The 20,849-nt window shown below is 40.1% G+C and overlaps 2 protein-coding genes across 4 annotated transcripts in view; both read right to left on the bottom strand.

Annotated features, from left to right (window-relative positions):
- The window catches only part of fbxo9 (F-box protein 9), a 446,168-nt gene that overhangs the window by 324,851 nt on the left and 100,468 nt on the right, over positions 1-20,849 (bottom strand). The window lies entirely within an intron of this gene.
- lrrc1 (leucine rich repeat containing 1) overlaps positions 1,507-20,849 on the bottom strand; it is a 32,212-nt gene continuing 12,869 nt past the window's right edge. For 2 of the 3 annotated variants that reach the window (XM_080741056.1, XM_080741055.1), the window contains exons 6-15: positions 18,419-18,475; positions 18,071-18,134; positions 17,601-17,675; positions 16,951-17,095; positions 16,233-16,351; positions 13,468-13,551; positions 9,883-9,998; positions 8,482-8,654; positions 5,457-5,596; positions 1,507-3,715 (exon numbers count right to left, since the gene is read on the bottom strand). In XM_080741056.1, the coding sequence (XP_080597182.1) occupies positions 3,557-3,715; positions 5,457-5,596; positions 8,482-8,654; positions 9,883-9,998; positions 13,468-13,551; positions 16,233-16,351; positions 16,951-17,095; positions 17,601-17,675; positions 18,071-18,134; positions 18,419-18,475 (1,132 nt within the window). In that variant the 3' untranslated portion in view covers positions 1,507-3,556. The remainder of the gene's footprint in view (positions 3,716-5,456; positions 5,597-8,481; positions 8,655-9,882; positions 9,999-13,467; positions 13,552-16,232; positions 16,352-16,950; positions 17,096-17,600; positions 17,676-18,070; positions 18,135-18,418; positions 18,476-20,849) is intronic. The other variant, XM_080741057.1, reaches the window with a different exon arrangement.

The raw sequence follows: 20,849 nt of genomic DNA, 5'->3' as shown, positions 1-20,849 counted from the left end.
GTGATTCAGTCCGAGTGTATCAAAGGGTGCGTTCGTAAATGCGCCCCGTTTGTGGTTAGGGTTAGGGGTTATGGTTAGGTTTAGGCATAGTTTTACCGAGGTTAAGGTTAGGGTTAGGGTTAGGCATAGTTTTACCGAGGTTAGGGTTAGGATTAGGTTTAGGCACTCACTACACTGAGCACACACCCGGTGCGCATTTCCAAACGCACCCTTTGATACACTCGGACTGAAACACCAGAGGAAAACACCATCCCCCATTTATCTGTTGATGAAACATCAGCCTGCAGATAAGTCAATTCAAACCTGAAATAACACTAAATACTAAAAACCTAAGCCATATCCACAACAATAATCAAACCCATATTTGGACTATATTGTATTGATTTAAAGGAGTAGTTCACCCCCAAAATGACTTTTTTTCTATTGATTAGTCACGCCATGGAGAGTAGAGTTCAATAATATTTTTTGGTTTTTGTCACATTCCTAAGACAAAAATTTGATTCGAGTAAATTTACCCCCATTGATTCCGGATGGGGACCCGTTTCGAAACGGGTCCCCATCCGGAACGAATGGGGGTAAATTTATTGTTATCACATTTTTGTCTTAGAAATGTGACAAAGAAATACAAATATTGTTGAACTCTAGTCTCCATGGCGTGACTAATCAATAGAAAAAAAGTCATTTTGGGGGTGAACTACTCCTTTAATGTAAATTCTTCTCACTTGACAAATATGGATTCATAAATATATTATGTGGGTCTTTTTGTGCAACACTGGATTTGATGAAAGCAAAAACAATTCCTACCTTAGCCGTGGTACTTGTAAAACTGTACAGCACATGCCAACACATCAGCATAGTTGGACAGACAAAAAACAAGAGGTGAAGGGGTGAGGGAATGGATTGGAAGGTTTCCCATATAAGTGCACCATATCTCAATAAATAAAATCTAGTTGTGAAATAATGAGGAGTTTTTATGGAAAGCCAGTTTCAGGCTAAAGTTGCTTTAACTAGTTATATTTGATATGTCGATCATACATTTTTAGGACAGATATAAAAAGTAAGATCCCTGAAGATTTTATATTACACAGATTTACTTTCATGTTAGTACATTCTATGACTCAATGAAATTATCTTAACACTGACATGATACCCAACGTATGGAACTAAGACATCTCTAACGTCAGCATTCATAATGAAAATTCAAAACTCACTTAATCACAGACATGATCCTAGCATCCCTATTCTGAAGGAGAACCTTCAGGGAAAATAGCAGTTCTACAAGCTCATAACAATGAACAAGTCACATTGCGAGCCATTGTGTGCTGCTTGGAGATCCACTATTTTCAGCAGAGATTTTGGTGGAGAGAAACGAAAGGGGTCTAGCACAGACCCCTGGGGGACTCCTGTAAATTAATTTGTTTTAGGTGGTTAAGGATTGGAACACTCTGGCTAACAAAGTTGAACGAATAATCAAACATCGTTTAGTTTTGCACCCATTTTATTGGATCAGTGGTTAAAAGTCATCCAAATCTCAAGGCTCATTGTCCATGCCTATGAGATCTGTACTTTGTGCAGTTTGATCATGAAAAGTAAATTATAAAATCAAAAAAGGAACCACTTTCAGGTTCACTTATTGCAATCAAATTAAAAACCAAATAACAATTTTGATGACGTACCATTTAAAGGATAAGCTTCATATTAAGACACTTCACTTTTTAATCTACTAAATGCATTTCACCTGCCTCCTTGATATGGAGCTCACTAAAAACAAGCCAATGAATCCATTGACGATTCTGTACAGTAGTGTTTTAATAAGCCCTAGATACTTCATCGAATGAAGAATAGCAAAAACAGACAAGCTCCCAAAACGAGCTGGTAGACCTATTCTAGCAATGTTTTTAAAATTTGACAATTTCTGAAGTTTTTGGTTTCTGGTCCCCAGATGATTAAATTAATGTGCAACATTGTTTTCTCACTCAACAGTAAACAAAACAGCATAAAGTTTAAGTGTATCTGCACATTCCTAAAGTGACAGTTTAAGGACTTTTTAATACCTCTAAAATGACAAATTAAACATTGGCCAAGTTGTCAAATTTTAGAGGCAGAAATTGTGTCAACAAAGTATGTAGGGTTTAAGTGGTTAAAAATAAACTTTTTTTTTTTTTGCAGCTGTTTTGGCATCTATTCCATAAACATTGTAAAGCACAGCAGATAGAAGTAAGGCAGCCTCGTCACTTCCACTCAATGCCATGAAAAAGGTACAGTAGAAGTTATGCATTAGTCACTGAATCCATCATTTGTCGATAAACTGAGTGCCTATCATGCATGTAACACCAACGTTAAACCATAGGTGCTGAAAATGGACTAAATGAAGATTCAGGCTGTCTACTTACCTAATGACAATTATGTGGTTTTAATAAGACATTAGAAACGGCACTTTGTTCATTGCTTTACTCTTAAAAGTGTAAAAGGAAAAAACATAAACGTACCAAGTTCAAAGAACATTTTTAAAAATCTGCAACCGATTAAGAAATTTGCTATACATTTTATTTACATCTCAGCTGCCAAAAAGTATAAAAGTATCAATATTCACACATGACTTTACAATAATGCTTAATCAGTAGGTCCAAAAAGTCCTGGTTTTATGTATCCCCAAAATGCAAAAAGAAACTGTTGCCCAGTGTTTTAAAAAATAGATATAGAACAAATATATATAATACACTTAAGATTTGAACATTATAAAGACTTAGAATAGTGCAACTATCTAATTTATGTATTTACGAAAGAGGCTCCTTAAAATCTTTAAAATATCTTATTAAAACGGAACAAATCTGTGCAGATTATTGCTTTGAAAGATCATTTAAAACCGTGGTTCTTAAAGTGGGGTCCGGGGACCCCAAGGAGTCCTTGAGAAGGTTCGTTCCAGGGGGGGCCCCCGGCCAAATTATTGAGAGTAACCATTTGGACCATTATAGGTCTGCAACTCTGAGAGTGTACAAATGGAACCAAATGGACCCTACTACGGATCCATTTCGTTCCATTTGTACACTCTCAGAGGGGGTCCGTGGCTCTATAAATACCCAACAGGGGGGTCGCTTTAGTTTTGTTTGAGAACCGGCGATTTAACCCATTTAGAACGGGTACACATTTTGTGTATCATTATTTTATGCTTTAACTATTGAAAAATAGCAGATATACAAGCTCACAGCGCGGCACCGAGTGCCGCGCTGCAAGCTTGTAGATCTGCTATTTTTGAAAAGTCGTGAACATTAGAATTTTGACCCGATTCTATAAGTGTCTTTTGAATCCTTCTAATTCTAGGCCTAAATGGGTTAAAAAGGAGGAAGGCACGCTGGCCCTGGTAGAGCGATGGGACCGATGATGGAGGCCTGGAGGAAGGTGCTGGTGTCCCATGGGTGGAGGCAGAGGAGGGAAGGCCACACTGGGTGGGGGGTGGAGGTCAAATAAAGGACTGAAGGAGGTGTGCAGGAGGAACATGGTGAGAGGAGAACAGGAGGTAAGAACATGTTCTGAGGTTCAAAACGAGGCACACGGTTCACACAGACGTGGTCACTGGGTTTGCGGCGTTATTGACCTCGTTTTTGTTGGAGTCCAGCGCTTTGGCGGCGTTCAGGTCGTTGCGGAGGTTCTCCGCGGCCTTCTTCATGGTCTTCAGCTCCCCGGGATGAGGCGTGGCCCGTCGCATCAGAGTTCCCTGTGTAGACATTAAAACATGGAGCTTGAATCTCACTCGTAGATATAGTTGAGTATTTAGGGCTGCGACTATCGAGGATCTTCTTGGCCATTATTTCTTCAATTACTTTTTCGCTTAAGTGCATAATTGATTGGGTTTTTTGGGGCCTGACAGCGTGTTGCACATTCGAGTCCTGATCCCGACTGCCTTTGCTGCATGTCAAGTTAGATAGCATTTTTTAGGTCTTTTAGAAACGTTTTTTACTGATTAGTTGTGTGGTCTACCTATGTTATTGCTTTTCTAGATTGACATTCCTATGCATTTGTTATATTGTTTTGATGTACTGACATTATCTTGCTTATTACCGGTACCTGCTTATTGTAAGTCACTGTGGATTAAAAGTGTCTGCTAAATGCCTAAATTATAAATTGTACTCTTTATCGCTCTCCCAATTTCCTGTCAACCTACTATCCTATCAATAAAGGCACCCCCCTAACCCTAACCCCCGATTTTACTCATCAAAGCATCAAATGATAGTGAAAAGGCACCAATTTATCCAAAGTTAGAAAATAAAGGGCAGCCTACAAATTGACTACAAATTGACTAAGCTTCTCAGGGTTAGAAATGACCTAATGACTACATATCCCATTACACATAGGTCTGAATCACGGCACTACTGTTGCACATACTCAGCATCACGTTGTAGATCATTGGATTTTTTCCTATTTTTTTTTAATTCTCCGCCATGGGTTCCCACAGCAGATTTACAATGATTTTTTGCAATGTGTTGGATAAAGGAAGAAAATAATCTCTGTAGCAAACAGGCTTATGATTAAAGGCGGTGTAAGTGATATTTGTATGTCGAAATGGGGGTTAAATAGCTCTACATTCTGATAATAACCAGCACCGAGGGGTCACCCTGTCTCAGGAAATACATTTTCAGGTGGGGATTTGTTTTACTAATTTTAAACAATCAGAAGAGAGAACTCACGCAAGATACAGGATACACAAGTGACATTGGAAGTAGTGAAACAACAAACACACAAAATTAGCTTGTAACTGGAAATTTAAGCTGATAAAATGATATTTGTGGGGTTCTCTATTGGGCCTGAATAAATAATAATACCGGTAATAACAAAATGTGGAACAAAGGGCTCATGCATGCCAACTCACTTCCGGGTTTTAGAACTGCAAAAATGCAACAGTCTGTTCTTCTCCACACCTTGTTTTTCAAAGGTGTTGACAGCCCGCAGCCTTCCGTGTGAATATTGGCTTTTCAAAGGCCACATTACATTAACCCATCAGGGCATGGAACACATCTGTCACTCTAGATTTTAACCATTATTTTATGCTTTAACTATTAAAAAATAGCAGATATATAAGCTCACAAGCGCGGCAATTGAAAATTCTTCGCGAACATTTGTTGTAACTCAAATATTTGCTTCTGTGGGGGTCCCCGATACATAATATTTAGAGATGGGGGTCGGCGGCCAAAAACATATAATTCTAGAAGTCCTTGACATGAGAAAGTTTGAGAAACACCGACGTAGTAACATGCGTTTAAAAAAAAAAAAAAACTTAGGATTTAGAAGACATTTCGTAGAACCGGGTCAAAAAATATTCAAAGACATTTCCAAGATTTTTCAAAAATAGCAGATCTATATCTGCTATTTTTCAACAGTTAAAGCATAAAATAATGGTTAAAGTGACAATGTGTTCCCGGTCTTAATGGGGTTTACCCATCAGACAACCCTGGTCTGACCTTTTCGTCGTCGTCCTCGTCGTCCTCCTCCAGGAAGTGGATGGCACTGATCCTGTTCACGGCGTGGTTGTCCCACGTGTCGTCCATCATGTCGTTCACCAGGCTCTCCAGGGCTCCGGAGCGGGCCAGGTTAGCAGACCCTGGAAACAGGGACGGGAAAGAGATTGCAATTTACGATACTATCCCGGTAATCAAAATATCCCCAACATTTTGCCCAAAAAATAGCAGATCTACAAGCTCGCAACGCATTGCGGTGTAGCGTTGTGAGCTTGTAGATCGGCTATTTTTTGGCAGAGATTGGGCAGAGAGTAAAAAAAATAAGACTGTATCAAGTACGTTCCAGGTCCGTTTTACCCATTAAAGAGGGTCTAAATGTTACCGGATATGCAGCTCGGCAAATAAAAGGTGAATTGATCCCAATGCACGACGGAGGATAATTTCACGAAACATTTAAATCTCCACAATACGATTATTGTGTACAAGTGTTTTTTATCACGATACAGGATAATCGGCCCATCCCTACCCTGGAACAGCATTTAAATATGTCATCTGAATAAATGTCTGAGGCTAGGTCAGTTATTATCTGAATGATGCATACATAAATACACTCTAGAATGTTTCCTTCACTTCTTTTTTGGGACGGAGAGGCACGATATGCGCTTCGACACGTTGAAGCGCATATTTTGTCATGAGCAAAATTCAACATATTTTTAGTTAATGAGTGGCTCTCTGGAATCTGCCAAATCCAGATATGAAGGCGGTCCCATGACACGGTGCTCATAAAGGAGAGCTTGAAACTGCCAGATCACAGTTTCAAATCCCAGCTTAGTCACTGGCTTACAGCAAGACAACCCCCCCCCCCCAGCCCCACTCTCACACAGACAAACACACACACACACACACACACACACACACACACACACAAGCCTCCCCCCCCCCCCCCCAACACAGGCTCCCCAGCGCCGTTTTAGATCCTCATTTCATCTAAGTACAGGTCATAAAAATTAATACATTTTAAAAGTCATACGGGAAAAAAACACTTCATATAAACATATCGTCGTTGTCGGGTGAAAACCTTGTATGTCCAAAACCGTTCGTTTTGCATTTATCATTTCAAAATGATTTAAACTAGTGAAAACAGCCGATCTACAAGCACACAACGCCTCGCACCGCGAGGCGTTGTGTGCTTGTAGATCTGCCGTTTTCACTACTTTTGTGCGACGGCCTTCTATGATGAAGCAGGGCTTTACTTTGCAAAAGAACGAACACATTTGAAACTTGGGAGATACGAGGTTTCCGCCCGACAACGACGATATATATAAATCCTATTTTATTATTTGTAACGTATCATGGTGTGTCTTTTTGAGGGACACTCCATTGCATGGTGGAGCGTCATACGAGGGAGACGTGTAATCGTTTAGCAACGAATCAAACCCATCAGCAGGGTTCAGGCTGAGGATAATGGCACACAACAAAAAAAAAAAAAGACAATAGAACGAGCAAATGAGGCACTGACAGAGCTTGCGCTCAGCTCAGCCAACGTCTCTTCACCCAGTGGGCGAGCTTTTAATGGCAGCAGCCCGGGCCGCGGCTAAGCCTCTTTAGTTGTCCAATCCACTGAGTTTCTGGAGAGAGAAAAATAAAACATAGCCAAGGACCAGGGTCTCAAGGCACAGGGGAGGTCCTCGTCTGTTAAAGGCGCCGTGATCCCTGCAGGACCTGGTAATCGACATGGAATCGAGGGAAGGATCAGAGGGCGCAGCACAAGCTGTGCCTCTCCATGCACGTCATGTGATAATGTGATCGGAACCACAGGGCACTCTGAATGCAATGCTCACGGACTGATGCAGAATATTACCAGAATGGCAAAGCTTTGGGATTAAGTCATTTCACTGCGGAAGGAACAATATGTGGTAAAAGCAATGGAATGATAACGTATTCATGAGAAGTAATATCACTTTACACACCAGTGGTTGTTCATACAGCAAACCTTTTCATAAGCCCTAAATCATACTTTGGCTATTATGAAAATAGCAGATCTGAAAGCGCATGTGGTTGTGTGTTGTGAGCTTGCAGATCTGCTGTTTTGGAAGAACAATTAATTTTTTAATCATTAACATTACAATGACAAAACAGGGATGCCAGAGTGAAAGTGGTAAAGGGGAGTTCAAGACCCTCATTCAATGGCATGTTACAACAGCAGGTGTGCAGTTTGTGAAGGAATTATGTTTGATCAATGCAGCAGGCCAGCAGCATTCCTATTATAAACCGGGGATGCAATGGATCATTAGTTAGTATTACTTTCCTTGCTTTTATTCTTTAATTATTTTTATTTTTTTGTTGCTACAATGTTGAGGAACCAAAACCAAAGAATCTCTTGTGCACATTTATGTTATATGAGATGTAGCAGATCAAATCTTGAATCTTGAACCCTTTAGTGCACGGCTTGGTCTTTTTGCCATAACGTAAAGACAGCTACTTTACTGCTATAAGTAAACCTTATACCTTATAGCAAGGGTCTTCAACTGGGGGTCCGGGACCCCTAGGGGGTCCTCAGAGTTACTGCAGGGGGTCCTCCAAATCTTTGTGTGATGGAAACTTTTTTTCCCTCCTTTTTTATATTAACCAATTGACCACTAGCGTCCATATTCAGAGAACTTTAGCCAAAAATAGCTCAACGCCTCGCAGCGTAAGCGAAAAAGAGCAGACTAAGTCCAGAGTGAAAGTCAAGTTTTTTTTTAAGTATTGACGGTTCAAGTGGTTAAATATCTAAAAACACAAATTGACATGATTCCAAAATACACTGATGATCATGCTGTCAATCGATGAAATTATATGGAATCTATGAAAAGGTTGTGGGGGGTCCCTGCTTCATCTCTCTCTCTCAATAAGGGGTCCTTGGACTGAAAAACGTTGAAGACCCCTGCCTTATAGTATGCTATTTAACCATGACAGTTGCGCAATTTAGGTAGGACAGGTAGCATACACTTACTATATACATTGACTTGTATGACAATATCCATACCTTTGTGGTCAGATTCACAGGGCTGCTGGGGCAGCAGTACACAAGTGAGAACCTTCTCCCCGGACTCAGGATCCACGTCTGTCTGGAAGGTAAGGAGAGGCTGCGACTGGTTCTCCGACATCCACAAGGCCTTGAGACGCAGTGTGGTCAGAGACATCGGTAAGTTGACCAGCCTGTACACCAAGGGCAAATATTGTATGAACCTGGTTTTTGTTCGAGACATTATGTGACATTTTGTGGTATGTTTGTAGTTTTCACACATCCAGTAATTAAGATCTGAAAAGGCATGATAGTATTTCTATTTCCTAATAGATATGAATACATTCTCGGCAGCATCAACATGAACACATTGGTTGAATATAGATTAAAACTCTGACATTTATTGCACCAAGAAGTTAATCAACCAAGGGCAATGACAAATGTTCAAAGAACCAAAACACGGAGCAGAAAACAGCACAGAATGACTATGTAACGACAAAGCAAGCCATGTTTCTGCAAACCCCCTACCCACTCTGCTGGGGAAATTACAGCAGGACTTGATATGTGATAAACAAATTATAGCCCTATATTCATCATTGATGTGATGTGTAGAAATGCTATGGCACATGGCAGTGCAAAGGTTAACAAGCCAATTCACCCTTTGTCAAGTCCCGCCCATTGTCCTGCCCCTCTCCACACCCATTGGTTGCTTTGACTTGGAGGGACATTCAGTGGGACATTCCATCCACTGCCATGTTAATTCAGTTGCTTCATATTGTTATTCTGTGTGCTCAATTCTAATTTCAAACTTTGTTTCAGTCAATTGGAGCTGCTCAGTGGCAGCATAGTGAATCAGCATGTTTTTATTTCTCCAAAAATTATGTTTTAGCTAATTCAACATAAAAAAGGCGGAACCAGGGCGGGACAAGGCAGATAGAGCCTGCCGGTTGGTCAGTCAGGGACCAACCAGGAGGCTAACAAAGGGTGAATTAGATCAGCATAACATCAAACAATGGAGATTCTAAAAATAAGAATAAAATACCTCATTTGTGCTTGCCATGAAAAGAGTTTCTTGAGTGAGTCTTTTTGACCATCTGCTTTGGCTTCAGACATCAAATATAAGTTTGAAAAGTGTAATATAATAGAGCTTAGTGAAAGCCTCTGCCCTTCTATATGTATATATTTACAGGAAATGCCCATCCCTAATATGTATTATATATTTATCATGTAATCTTTGTTAACAGTACTGCGTTCTTGTAATACTCTTCTGTCAATTAAACAATGAATTTGTATAAATACGACTTCAAACAATGTTCCACCGCATTTAACCATGGGGCATTCCAATAAATGCCCATCCCTAATATGTACCATAGCTTTTTCCAGTAATTTTTGCTAATATATGCTAAACATAGATGAATTTACCTGTTTCCAGAAACATCAAAGACATGCAGCTCTGTGGCTTGCGACAGCTCTGAGGGAATCCTTGTCAGCCTATTTTCTCGCACACAGAAGACATTAAGACCACTGCAACCTCCAATCTAGGAAAAATACACAGTAAATAAGGAGAAACACATTAGTAAAGACAACCAATTCAAAGGGAACACTTTTTTAGGACACAAAATAGAACAAATTCGTCCTCTACTTTATCACAACTTGGGAAAATAATTTCACATATTGGATGACAAATATGGCTTGTAGTAGCGTGTTGTTGAAAGGCTTTGGCTGTGCAACAGGTCCATCAATATTTTTAGGTCATTCACTTTTTTTTTGCAACGGTTTTCAATGGGAACGAAGCGTTTGGTTTTCGCGTGAAAATGCTCCATTCCCATTGAAAAGCATTGCGGCCACATTCCAAAAGACGGACACATAGGCAGACACAAAGTTAGGTGCGACCATAGCCTGAGGCAGTCATTCACACAAGTTAGACAGATTTTCTTCCAGAAACCATCACAAATTGGTTTATTTCTAACTAAAAGAGGCATGTACAATACTGGGACATAAAAAGCCCAAACTAAAAGGTACAGACTAAAGCCCAACACTTGTCGCTGCATGACAAGCTACAAAAAAAGCTGAGCTGGAGTAAACCTTTTTCAGTGCTCCCAAGAATTCCATACATTAATCAATCTGCTTTTTGCTTCACCATGTCCATTCCCTTCTCTCTTAGTCTCCACACAATTATTGCCAACAACCAGTTCCCCGATCTCTTTTTTTTACCCAAACCTTAAATTCCTTTGTATTTTTCTCGCTCATAGCTCCCACACACAGACACAGGCTTGATGATAATGAGAGATAATGAGTGAGTGTTGAGCAACACTTCACAGTGACAGTCTAGCTGACCAGGCTTTGTCGTTTTGTAGCTTGCGTCGCTGCTAGTGTGAACGCAGCCTCACAGTCTATTCTGAGCATGCAGCCACTTTACCCTACCATTAGTGACCTTAATGGCTGACCAACTGGATGTCAATAGGAAGCGGGACATCAAACTAAAATTAGGCACAATTAGGCCCAGTAGTTAGCATGGACATGATGGGCAGAATAAAGTGCAGCAGACTAATCTATTCATCTGCTGGGCTCTGACCTGAGCAGAGTATCCGTACTGTTGTGGCTTCATCACGCTAACCAGACCTGACCAAGCTTGTGTATTATTTACAGAAATAATTAAGCTACAGTATATTCAACCTGACCCCGTGAGGGGTACTGTAGCCAAACCTCAGCAAAAACAAGTCATGTACAGTAGACCCTAGTACAGTGGCGTCAGTTCAGAAAAAGGTAAGGTATGGCAACATGACTCGTGTCTTGTACGCGTGCGAAGGCGCGCGTGCAAGACACCAGTCATGTTGCCATACCTTAGCAACAGGCATGATACATTTATTTTAAGAAGTACATTCTATTTTTCCCCAAACACTTTCTATGGTTTCTTGGGCTGGATATGGCAGTCTGGAACAGTTGTTCAAGTGCGGCTAAACTTGGCATAATATAGTAAACGTGCCACAATTAACAATAATGAATTGCACTTGTGCAGCCTGACCTGCGGAACCTGGGAATATACTATTCTGTCAAGATGGGGAGAATAAAAGTGTGGAGAATATAATTATAATACCTTGTTAAATTTTGCATTTGTAGTTATTTTCATGTAATTTAACAACATAACCAGCACAGATAGACAAAGAGACATTCATGGATTTATATTTTAAAGTAACTTGTATTCTCCCCCCTGGACCCAGGGTATGGCAGCTGCATACCCCTGCCATACCCAATTGACGCCCCTGCCCTAGTAGAAAAGGAACTTGACCGCTACCTCAACATCACAAGGCTATAACGATTTCACACTTGATACGTTATCCTGGATTACCTCTCTTACATCTGATTGCATGTTATTACGTGATATCTGCACAGATATTACACAGCCACAAGAGCAGGATTTCATTGTTAGTAGTGGCTAATCAATAGAATCCATAAAAATCAAGCCAGTGGGTCAAGTACACAGCAAACAACATGTTCAATACTTGGGTCAGGCTATCATTGTGATTGTTTAGAAATGTCATGCGATTTTCATGGTTGGAAAAACAGTGACACGACACCACGACCAATTCATTATCTAGGCCAAGTGCGTTGGACTGTTATTACACTGCAGTCTTTGCATCATTGAGACACAGGGGCATTGTATAACCTCTAAAAAGGCCTTTCAGATTAAGCTTTAACCCAGGCTCGCCTTCACTTTAACAGACAAGAGGTCATAGAAGAATGTCCCATACAAATTAAATGGGAACAATCAGCCAGAGCTGAACAGGCCAGAGAACTCGAGACGATAATGCAAATAGAATGAGAGAGAAAAACAAACAAGACAAGTTTCTATTATGCCTCAAACACGTACATGACATTCACTCTTTCAATATTAATTTAGCAAACAGCTTAATAAAATATCCCATCAGGATGAAATTTAAACTAAATGATTAATCTACAGTATTGAGGCACGGCAAGTTTATTTAACAAGGCAACAAGACAAAAGAAAAAAGTTTCAAAAGAAACACCATTATATTAGTATATTTTTATACAATGGGGAAAATTGAGAATTAAATAATGGTGCTGCATAGTTTCATCAAGGAGAATTGTGTAAATAATTACTAACTTAATGTTGTCATGTTTGAAGGCTTCAGAACTTTCACAGATATTTATAAAACAGCTACATCAAACGGCACATTGTGATTGGCCAAGAGGCACTCGGAGCCGTGCCAATAACCACACTACACCAACGGGTAAATCACTGGTAAAAGTATCACTTCATGATACAATGTGTAACAGTCCAGCTGGCGCTACGTTGCCTATAGCAACGATATACAATGGGGAACAATTACAGATTGCAGAGGGCTGAAAGAAACAATATTTAGTACAATTGAACACTACTAACTACCAGTAAGACTCCCTAATTGGGAGATAAGCGACCGTCGCCAGGTCGCATACACAAACTTTAGAAGGCAATCGTAGCCAATCAGGAGGGAATATGGGAAATGGGACATGTTGATGACATGACTTTAGAGAGACTGTGTACCACTTTGTGTGATTTTTGGCCAAAATATGGAGGAGCAGTGTCCAAAAATGTGTTTTGCAAAAATCGGCCTGATGGTGGCGCTAGAAGAGGGCATCGATAGGGACAACGGTGCCAGAGATAAGAGTAGGGGCAAAAGTGTGACGTGACGTGACAGACGGACGGACAGCCGGTGGAGCTTTTCATAGTAACTTGCGAACTGGCGGTCGCAAAAACCTTAACGACAGTTCAATGCTGTTGTATAAAAGCAATAAAACACTTGAGACACTTGAGGTCAAGCAGGTTATTGGCACAGCAGTGTTGCAGCATGTGAAGTGGAGATAAAACACTTCTTTTTGTGTCTCATTGCGTGCTTGATTAATTGATTGATTGAAATGAATACTTTTTTAAACAAGATTGTTAACTGTACAGGTGGTACAGTCAGAGGTTATGCTAAAAGGATAACAAATAAATGTAAATCCTACCTCTTTAGGTAATGATGTTAGTTGATTTCTATCACAGTTAAAGTTGGAGAGCCGCTTCAGTTTTCCGACGCTTCTAGGCAAACTCTGTAACAAACAAGGAAATCAAAAATAATTCAATAAACGTCACAAGGTTTTTCATTATTACAACAATAGGTAGTGCTCTGTAAAATAACTAAAAAGTACAATTAAAACACTGTTGACAGTCTGTGTGGAGAATAAGGCTAATTAAAGTTCATTTTTGTTATTGTAATACAGTGCAGGCACTCAAAATGTTTACAGAGCAAACATTATAAATTGGAAGGTGGTTCTAATCAGTCGCTATCGAAATTCACTGCACAGGCAGAATTGACTAGTATGCGGTCGGTCGGTCGGTGGGTCGATCAGACGGACGGACGGACAGACAGACATACACACATACACAGTTGACCCGCTCCGCTGTGTTGCGGAACCTCATGTATAAATGTATGTGTAGGCTGTCTGATTCTGCCAACAGTGTAATTTTAATTTTGACTAACCCCTTATTGAGCTCAGTCAGGTTTGTTTCTAAACTGTGGAACCATTGGCGTGTAAGCCTGTATTAACAAGCACTAGATACATTCCTTTTATTTATTAGGCAGATTAGTGGTATCATGCACTTTATTGTCCCCTTTCCCCCTATGCTCTTGCTTTTTATGCTTTTTTATCTTTTCTTCACTGCAATGATGGGTCTACACAAATAAGAATTTCACCCATATTACCTGTAATGTGATGTGACAAATAAAGATTGATTGATTGATTGATTGTATAAGCCTGTATTTATGATTTCATGGGGACTATGTCCGCCCGTGTCTTTGTATCTGTATTTTATTTTTATGTTGCTATGGACCAAGTGCCCTTAACAAAGTTTGATTGATTGATTGATTATACAGTAGTCCATCTATGAATTACACAAATCTCTGCATCTGTCCGTGTGGGGTGCCTGTCCATATCTCAAGAACAGTATAGAGAATGGATCCAAACTGGATTCGAACCCCAACACTCCAGTGTTGGACAAGCACTTGGCCTGTGCCACTGAGTGCCCATCAACCTCACTCTAGGCAGAGTACTGAAGTCCTGGGTCACGGAAGTAATTTATTTATGGAGAATTACATTGGGTCGTCCTATAATCGTCTCATATGAATTGTGGTCCAAAAATAGAGGGTATGCGCATGCATAAAGTGAATGGCAAATCGAGTGGCAAATAACGTATTAACGTCGTTGAATGCAATCAGACAGGACTTTTCTGTTTGGATGTATGGGCTGTCAAGGGCAGAAAGTCCTGTGTTTGCCACTCAGTAGGCGTTCCTGCACATCTTCCAGGTATGACGATGCTGTCACGCGCATACCCTCTATAAACCAATTATTTGTCCATGCGATATTGTCAGGGAGGTGGCTCTGGGTTTACGATAGTCAGTCACTCAAATGCAATTAATTCGGCATCGGTAACATCAGCGATTTCACACCGTCAGTTGATGCTTTTGTTTCTTTTTGGAACACAGTTCTTAATGACATGATATTTAACACGTCTATGGGAATTCAGAATGGGGGGGAAATACTGTGACCCAGGTAGGATGGGTAAATTACATCAGACTTGGGTGCTCTATTGCTGAGGAACCAAGGAAGTGCAGTATAGAGTGTGAAGTCAATCGAGAACCAACCCATTCCAAAGGGGCATGTGTTCCAACAGGCACCACACTAGTAGTATTGCAAAAGACAAAGCTTGTCCCTTCACTAAAACCCAGCATAAAGCAGCTATTGTACATACTGTACAAGATTTATTAGACATTATACACTAAGTATATAAAGTGCCTTTCATACCAAGCCAATAAACTCTGATAAAAATAACTGTTGCTTTTGCACGCTAGCGCTGTGTGTTTGTTGGCTGTCTTTTTAATTCCTTTAATTTCTTGCATGTTCAATCTGCGCAGTTTGAGTTGTCGATTGTTAGAAGAACCCAAAGGATTTTTTTTTTTTATTAGACTTGTGTAGGTTTAACGAGTGACTGAAAAGAAAAATGGAAATGCAGCCTATTATGTTACTAATGGTCAACTTGCTGCTGGGGTGTGTAGCTTTAGTTTGGAATGGGTTCAATATAATAGACACAGGGGAGTGTTCCCTTAGTATTGTTATCAAACAAAAGTACGCCTTGCACAGAGAGAAGTTCGTCCTTCCCACTTTATAACCCATTCAGGCCTAGGATTATTGAATGCTTTAACTATTGAAAAATAGCAGATATACAAGCTCACAGCGCGGCACCGCGCTTTGAAAAAGTTGTGAAAATGTGTACAAATCTTTGAATATATATATTTTTGAAGCGAACGTTTGTAACTCAAAATTTGCTTCTGGGGGGGTCCCTGGAACTAGATATTTTGAGATGGGGGTCCGTGGCCAAATACATATCATTCTGGGGGTCCTTCACATGAAAAGGTTTGAGAACGACTGACATAGTAGTCTCTCAAGAACAGACTAACTGAGCTCCAGTTAAGTGAAAAGGACATTTTCTTTGACGATGGCTGGCCAGATTGCTGACATAGAAACATAGTTTTTTTTCAAAAAAAACCTTAGAAGGATTCAAAAGACACTTATAGAATCGGGTCAAAATTCTAATTTTCACAATTTTTCAAAAAATAGCAGATCTACAAGCTCGCAGCGCGGCACTCGGTGCCGCGCTGTGAGCTTGTATATCTGCTATTTTTCAATAGTTAAAGCAGTCAATAATCCTAGGCCTAGCATGGCAACCAACATACCTGGAGCTGATTCTCCGTGAGCACCAGTTCAGTGAGACTCTGACAGTTACCAATGCTCTCTGGAAGCTGGGTGAGTCTGTTCTGATCTGCTTTCAATATTGAAAGTTGGACCAGTTTTCCTGCACAGAAAACAAAAACATACAAACAGACATTTTGAATTAGGTACTGACATATGACTGCCACCAAAACATTCACACTTCTGTCTTCCGTCTAACAATCTGCTGCTCCAATTCAGCCAGTAGATTTCTCCATTAAAACAAAATCATTATATTATTAATTCACCCAATAATTAATGGTTCTGTCATTATCTACTCGCCCTCATGAAATACTTTTTACAACTGGAACCATTGGTTTCATTTTGCTGGGTTACATTATCACTCAGGAGTTTACAGTGTAGTTTGTCAGCAAAAACAAAGTCAAATGTGACCAAGGCCTTTCCACTCAAACTATCAAGTAGTTTTAGGGTAATTTTTGCCCTTTTAGGAACTTAAACACGGTTAGGTTATTTGGTTCAGTTATGAAGTAGTAGCGGAAACTTCACGTTTTGTGGAAAAAGGAAATTCATCTGTGTTTCAACTGCCGTGATAGTGAGTAGATGATGACATATTTCCTTGTTTTGGGTCAGGTTGAAGTGTTGCTTAAAATTCAATATCAAACACATGATTTATTAAAATGGCACACTATGTCAGTAAGCTGCGCCAGAGGAAAACATACTAACCAATGCTTTCTGGTAGAACTTCAATGAGGTTTTGAGACACCAGCAGGTCCGTCAGTGAAGTAAGGCCTCCTAAATCCTCTGGTAGATGCTCCAGTTTGTTTTCAGAAACATCTAGACACAAAAGGCTTTTCATGGTGCCCATCTCCTAGGGATGACAACAACAAAAAATAAGATTTTGAAGAAAGCAATAAACTTTAATCTTTACTAAACTGATAGCAAATTGAACCAGGTATATTGGTTATTAAGCAACTCAACTTGACTATGATGAACAACCAAAAGATGATAAGATTAAAGCAAAGTTCATCCTGATGATCCAAATAATTGATCACAATGAGATACTGTATATCTGCAGTCATTTGGGGACCACTACTATGGTATATAGTCAAATCAATCAATCAGTAAATTATCACAATTCACTCATTGTATTTGTAAATATTTATTTATCTTCACTTGTTTACACTTGGTTTAAGTAATTCCGCAAAGCTTGATAAGCTGTTATTTTTTTAATACAGAATAATCTAAATATATGATAACTGATAATTTGATACATTTATGCACTGGTGCACTTAGAGGCGCTAAATGTAACAGTGATCATCTTGAATACAAAGCATGTGTAAGCAATACAAAAATTAATTCCATTGTTATCTTACTGCAGGTATTTCAGCCAACTGGTTTCCATCCAACCACAAGTCCTTTAAGCTGACAAGATGGCCTATTGTTTCTGGCTGTGTGGGTGGAAAAAGACACAGGAATTGCACACAACAACAACAAAAAAGCATGAGAGAAAGTGTCACAAAAAACTAAACAAATGACAGATAACCAGCTACTGCTATGTATTCAGCGATACTATCCATTTGTATTGCACTGATTTCGTCAGAGTTATCTCTGAAAGTGTGGAAGAATAACACATTTGGGCATTCCTTAGCAGGACGGCTTGAATTCCTCATTCATCAAGTTACTCAATCCTCCTGTGTCAGAGGACAGGCCTGATAGGAGTACTGCGGCACTCTGCCATTAGAATGATTAAATGGAATGCCTGTTTACTTGCACAAGATCAAGAAAAACCTGAGTGGTGCCCTATTTATGTATGTATCACTCGTTGAAGAAAATCCAAACTTACCAAATTATACAGTTCATTATTGCCTAGGTCAAGTTCTTCGAGTCTTTGAAGTTGCGACAGTGACCTGTGGATAGCAGAGGATGGACAAATTAAACAGACAGTAGTTATACATTATAATATACCCACTTAATGATAACTTATATTTTAACAAGCAAGACAACATAATGAATACAGATTTAAGAAAGATGATTAATCAACATAGCTTACAAGAGAAAACAAATCTAAAAGCAGAAAGCGGAGTAAAATATCTCAGCTTTGGAAGCTGAGATCTCTCTCACACTGCTCTGGAGGGTGGCCATAATGGATGAGATCCAGTACTACAGTAAGCATACTGGGTAGAATACTCACTCTGGTAAGTACGTCAGCAAATTCTCTCTGAGTTCCAGCGATACCAAATTGGCGAGGCTGTAATGAGAGGCAAAGAAAAAGATGATTACATGTTTATTTCAGTTTCTATCTGGAACACCAAAGAATTTGGTTACGTCTAGACATAGATACATATCACTTGGTTAGTTGGTTCATTGTACATGACAGTCAAACAAGACTAAAGAAAAAGAAAAACATCTTTTGTTCCCTGAGGAGCAGACATCAGGGAACAACAGGAAGTAGTTTTGAGGTGTGTCAGTCTTATCATGGTAGTACAATCCAATGCAGCATAAACAACCATGGAGCTGCCCAGAACAGAACAGCTCCAGCCCACCGTCTTCACAGCAATCAAGCTGCACAGAGTGTTTAGTTCAAAGTGCAGGGTTATGTACTGTATGTGTGTCAACAAGACCTAGTCAATTAATGGGGGATTTTACAATGAAATGGCCTACTGTCACATGGGACAAGGTTTATTGTCTTGATAAAGAACTGTGTGTTCTTTATCAACATTCAATAAACCATACACGTCTTGATGTAGCGCTTATGAAATAAGAAGAGTGGTTCAATAATTATTCACATTATTTATAGCCCTCACACACAAAGACAATTCGGATTCCTTTGTTCCTTTGGCCTGTGAAAAGACAAATGTTTCCAATTTCCTCTGGGGGGCTCAAATGTATTTATTTTTAATATAGTGGGTATGGAAGTTAACAAGTTCTTCTTCAGACACTGGTTGATGTTCATAACACAAGTAAAGAAAAATATAAAGTCAGTCATGAAGGCTGAACCTAGGATCCCAAGGATAGGGTGGACCAGACGTCCCAGGATTGTCCCGGTTTGGCCGGGATTGTCCTGGTTTCAAGCTGCGGGTCCCAAGTCCCGACAAATATCTCTAAAACACTAATATGTCCCGGTTTTCAACATTCATTACAAAATTGTCCCGGTTTTCGCCAGAATAAAAATAGTATAGTAGCCGTTTTCATTGCATATACGTTTATCATGTTCTTTTCATGTAAACATGCTCACCTAACCAATCAGAAAACATAAACGAATGCATTGCGTGTCTGAAGTCACTGAGATTGTTTGTCAATGAATATGAAACCCCTATGTACGTACGGTGTGTATACGTGCGTGCATGAACATTCCGAGAATGGGTGCGCGTATGCACGGTGAACGTACACATTGCTTTAAGGGTCCCGGTTTGAGGGGGTGAATATATGTTCCCCCCCAATTAATTATTTAAATTGGCACTATACTTACAGATAAAAGTGTCTGGACACTGAAAAGTGTTAAAAGCTATCTGACAAAATCCTGAAATAACAATTCTTTAACGCAAACTACACACAGTTCTGACAGACTAACCCTTAATGGTTACATCACAACATTATTTTTAGTTTCATATTGCACTTCTTCTTCTTTGTTGTTTTTAGCACAATCCTGGGTCACTGTGCCAGAGATTAAAAAGACAGACAGAATCTCCCTGGTTCAGTCACACACTAGCAGAATTTTAGCTTCAGTATTTAAGCCAAACCAGCAACTAAACAGAAACCAAATGCTTCGGGTCTACTGTACAAAAACCTATGCTTGTTTTCAACCTTGGCCCGACTGTTGATACAAAGTACCCAGGGCTCCAGGGTGCGACCTATTAACTCGCATATGCGACTTAATTTCATAAAGTGCGAGTTAAAATGTAACCAGGTCGCGCTGGTGCGAGTTGGAAAAAAAGAGGGGACAAAAAGAAAATCCTCAATCGAAGATCGCCTGACGCCTCTCTCTCTCTCTCTCTCGCTCCGTCTCTCTCTCTCCCTGGCTGCCTGCCTGCAGAGGCTGTGCTCGGCCCCTCCCCTTCTCTTTCTCTTTCACTCACATACAGTACACACACTTTATCGTTGGTTCGGTGGCTGGTGGGTCACACACGCAGACAGACAGACAGACAGACAGACAGACAGACAGACAGACAGACAGACTGACTCTCTCGCTCACATTGGATAGATATCACATATATACTAACCTTTCTTTGTATAACCGTGCACAGGTTGTTTGTTTGCTATTAGATTAGCAATCGCTCGTGGATGTTTCCACCGTTGGTTACATTAACCTACTGTTACGTTAAAACAGCTGTGTGGCTCGTTAAGTTCCTCAGTGCCCAAAATGCGCTTCTCACTTCATAGCCAATTAGCTCAAATGAACGGCAGCTGTAAACTTTTCTGCCTTTGGTGTCTCGTGTGTGTGTGTGTGTGTGTGTGTGTGTGTGTGTGTGTGTCACACACACACACAGTGTGTGTGTGTGTGTGTGTGTGTGTGTGTGTGTGTGTGTGTGTGTGTGTGTGTGTGTGTGTGTGTGTGTGTGTGTGTGCGCGCGCGTGTGTGTGTGTCCAAGTGAACGTTTTCTGTTGATATCAAGCAGCTTACT

The sequence above is a fragment of the Nannobrachium achirus genome (assembly GCF_963921795.1).
Source record: "Nannobrachium achirus genome assembly, chromosome: 13".
In the NCBI taxonomy this organism is placed as follows: Eukaryota; Metazoa; Chordata; class Actinopteri; order Myctophiformes; family Myctophidae; genus Nannobrachium; species Nannobrachium achirus.
Note: the sequence above shows the minus strand (reverse complement) of the source record. Positions and strands in the feature narration are given on the sequence as shown.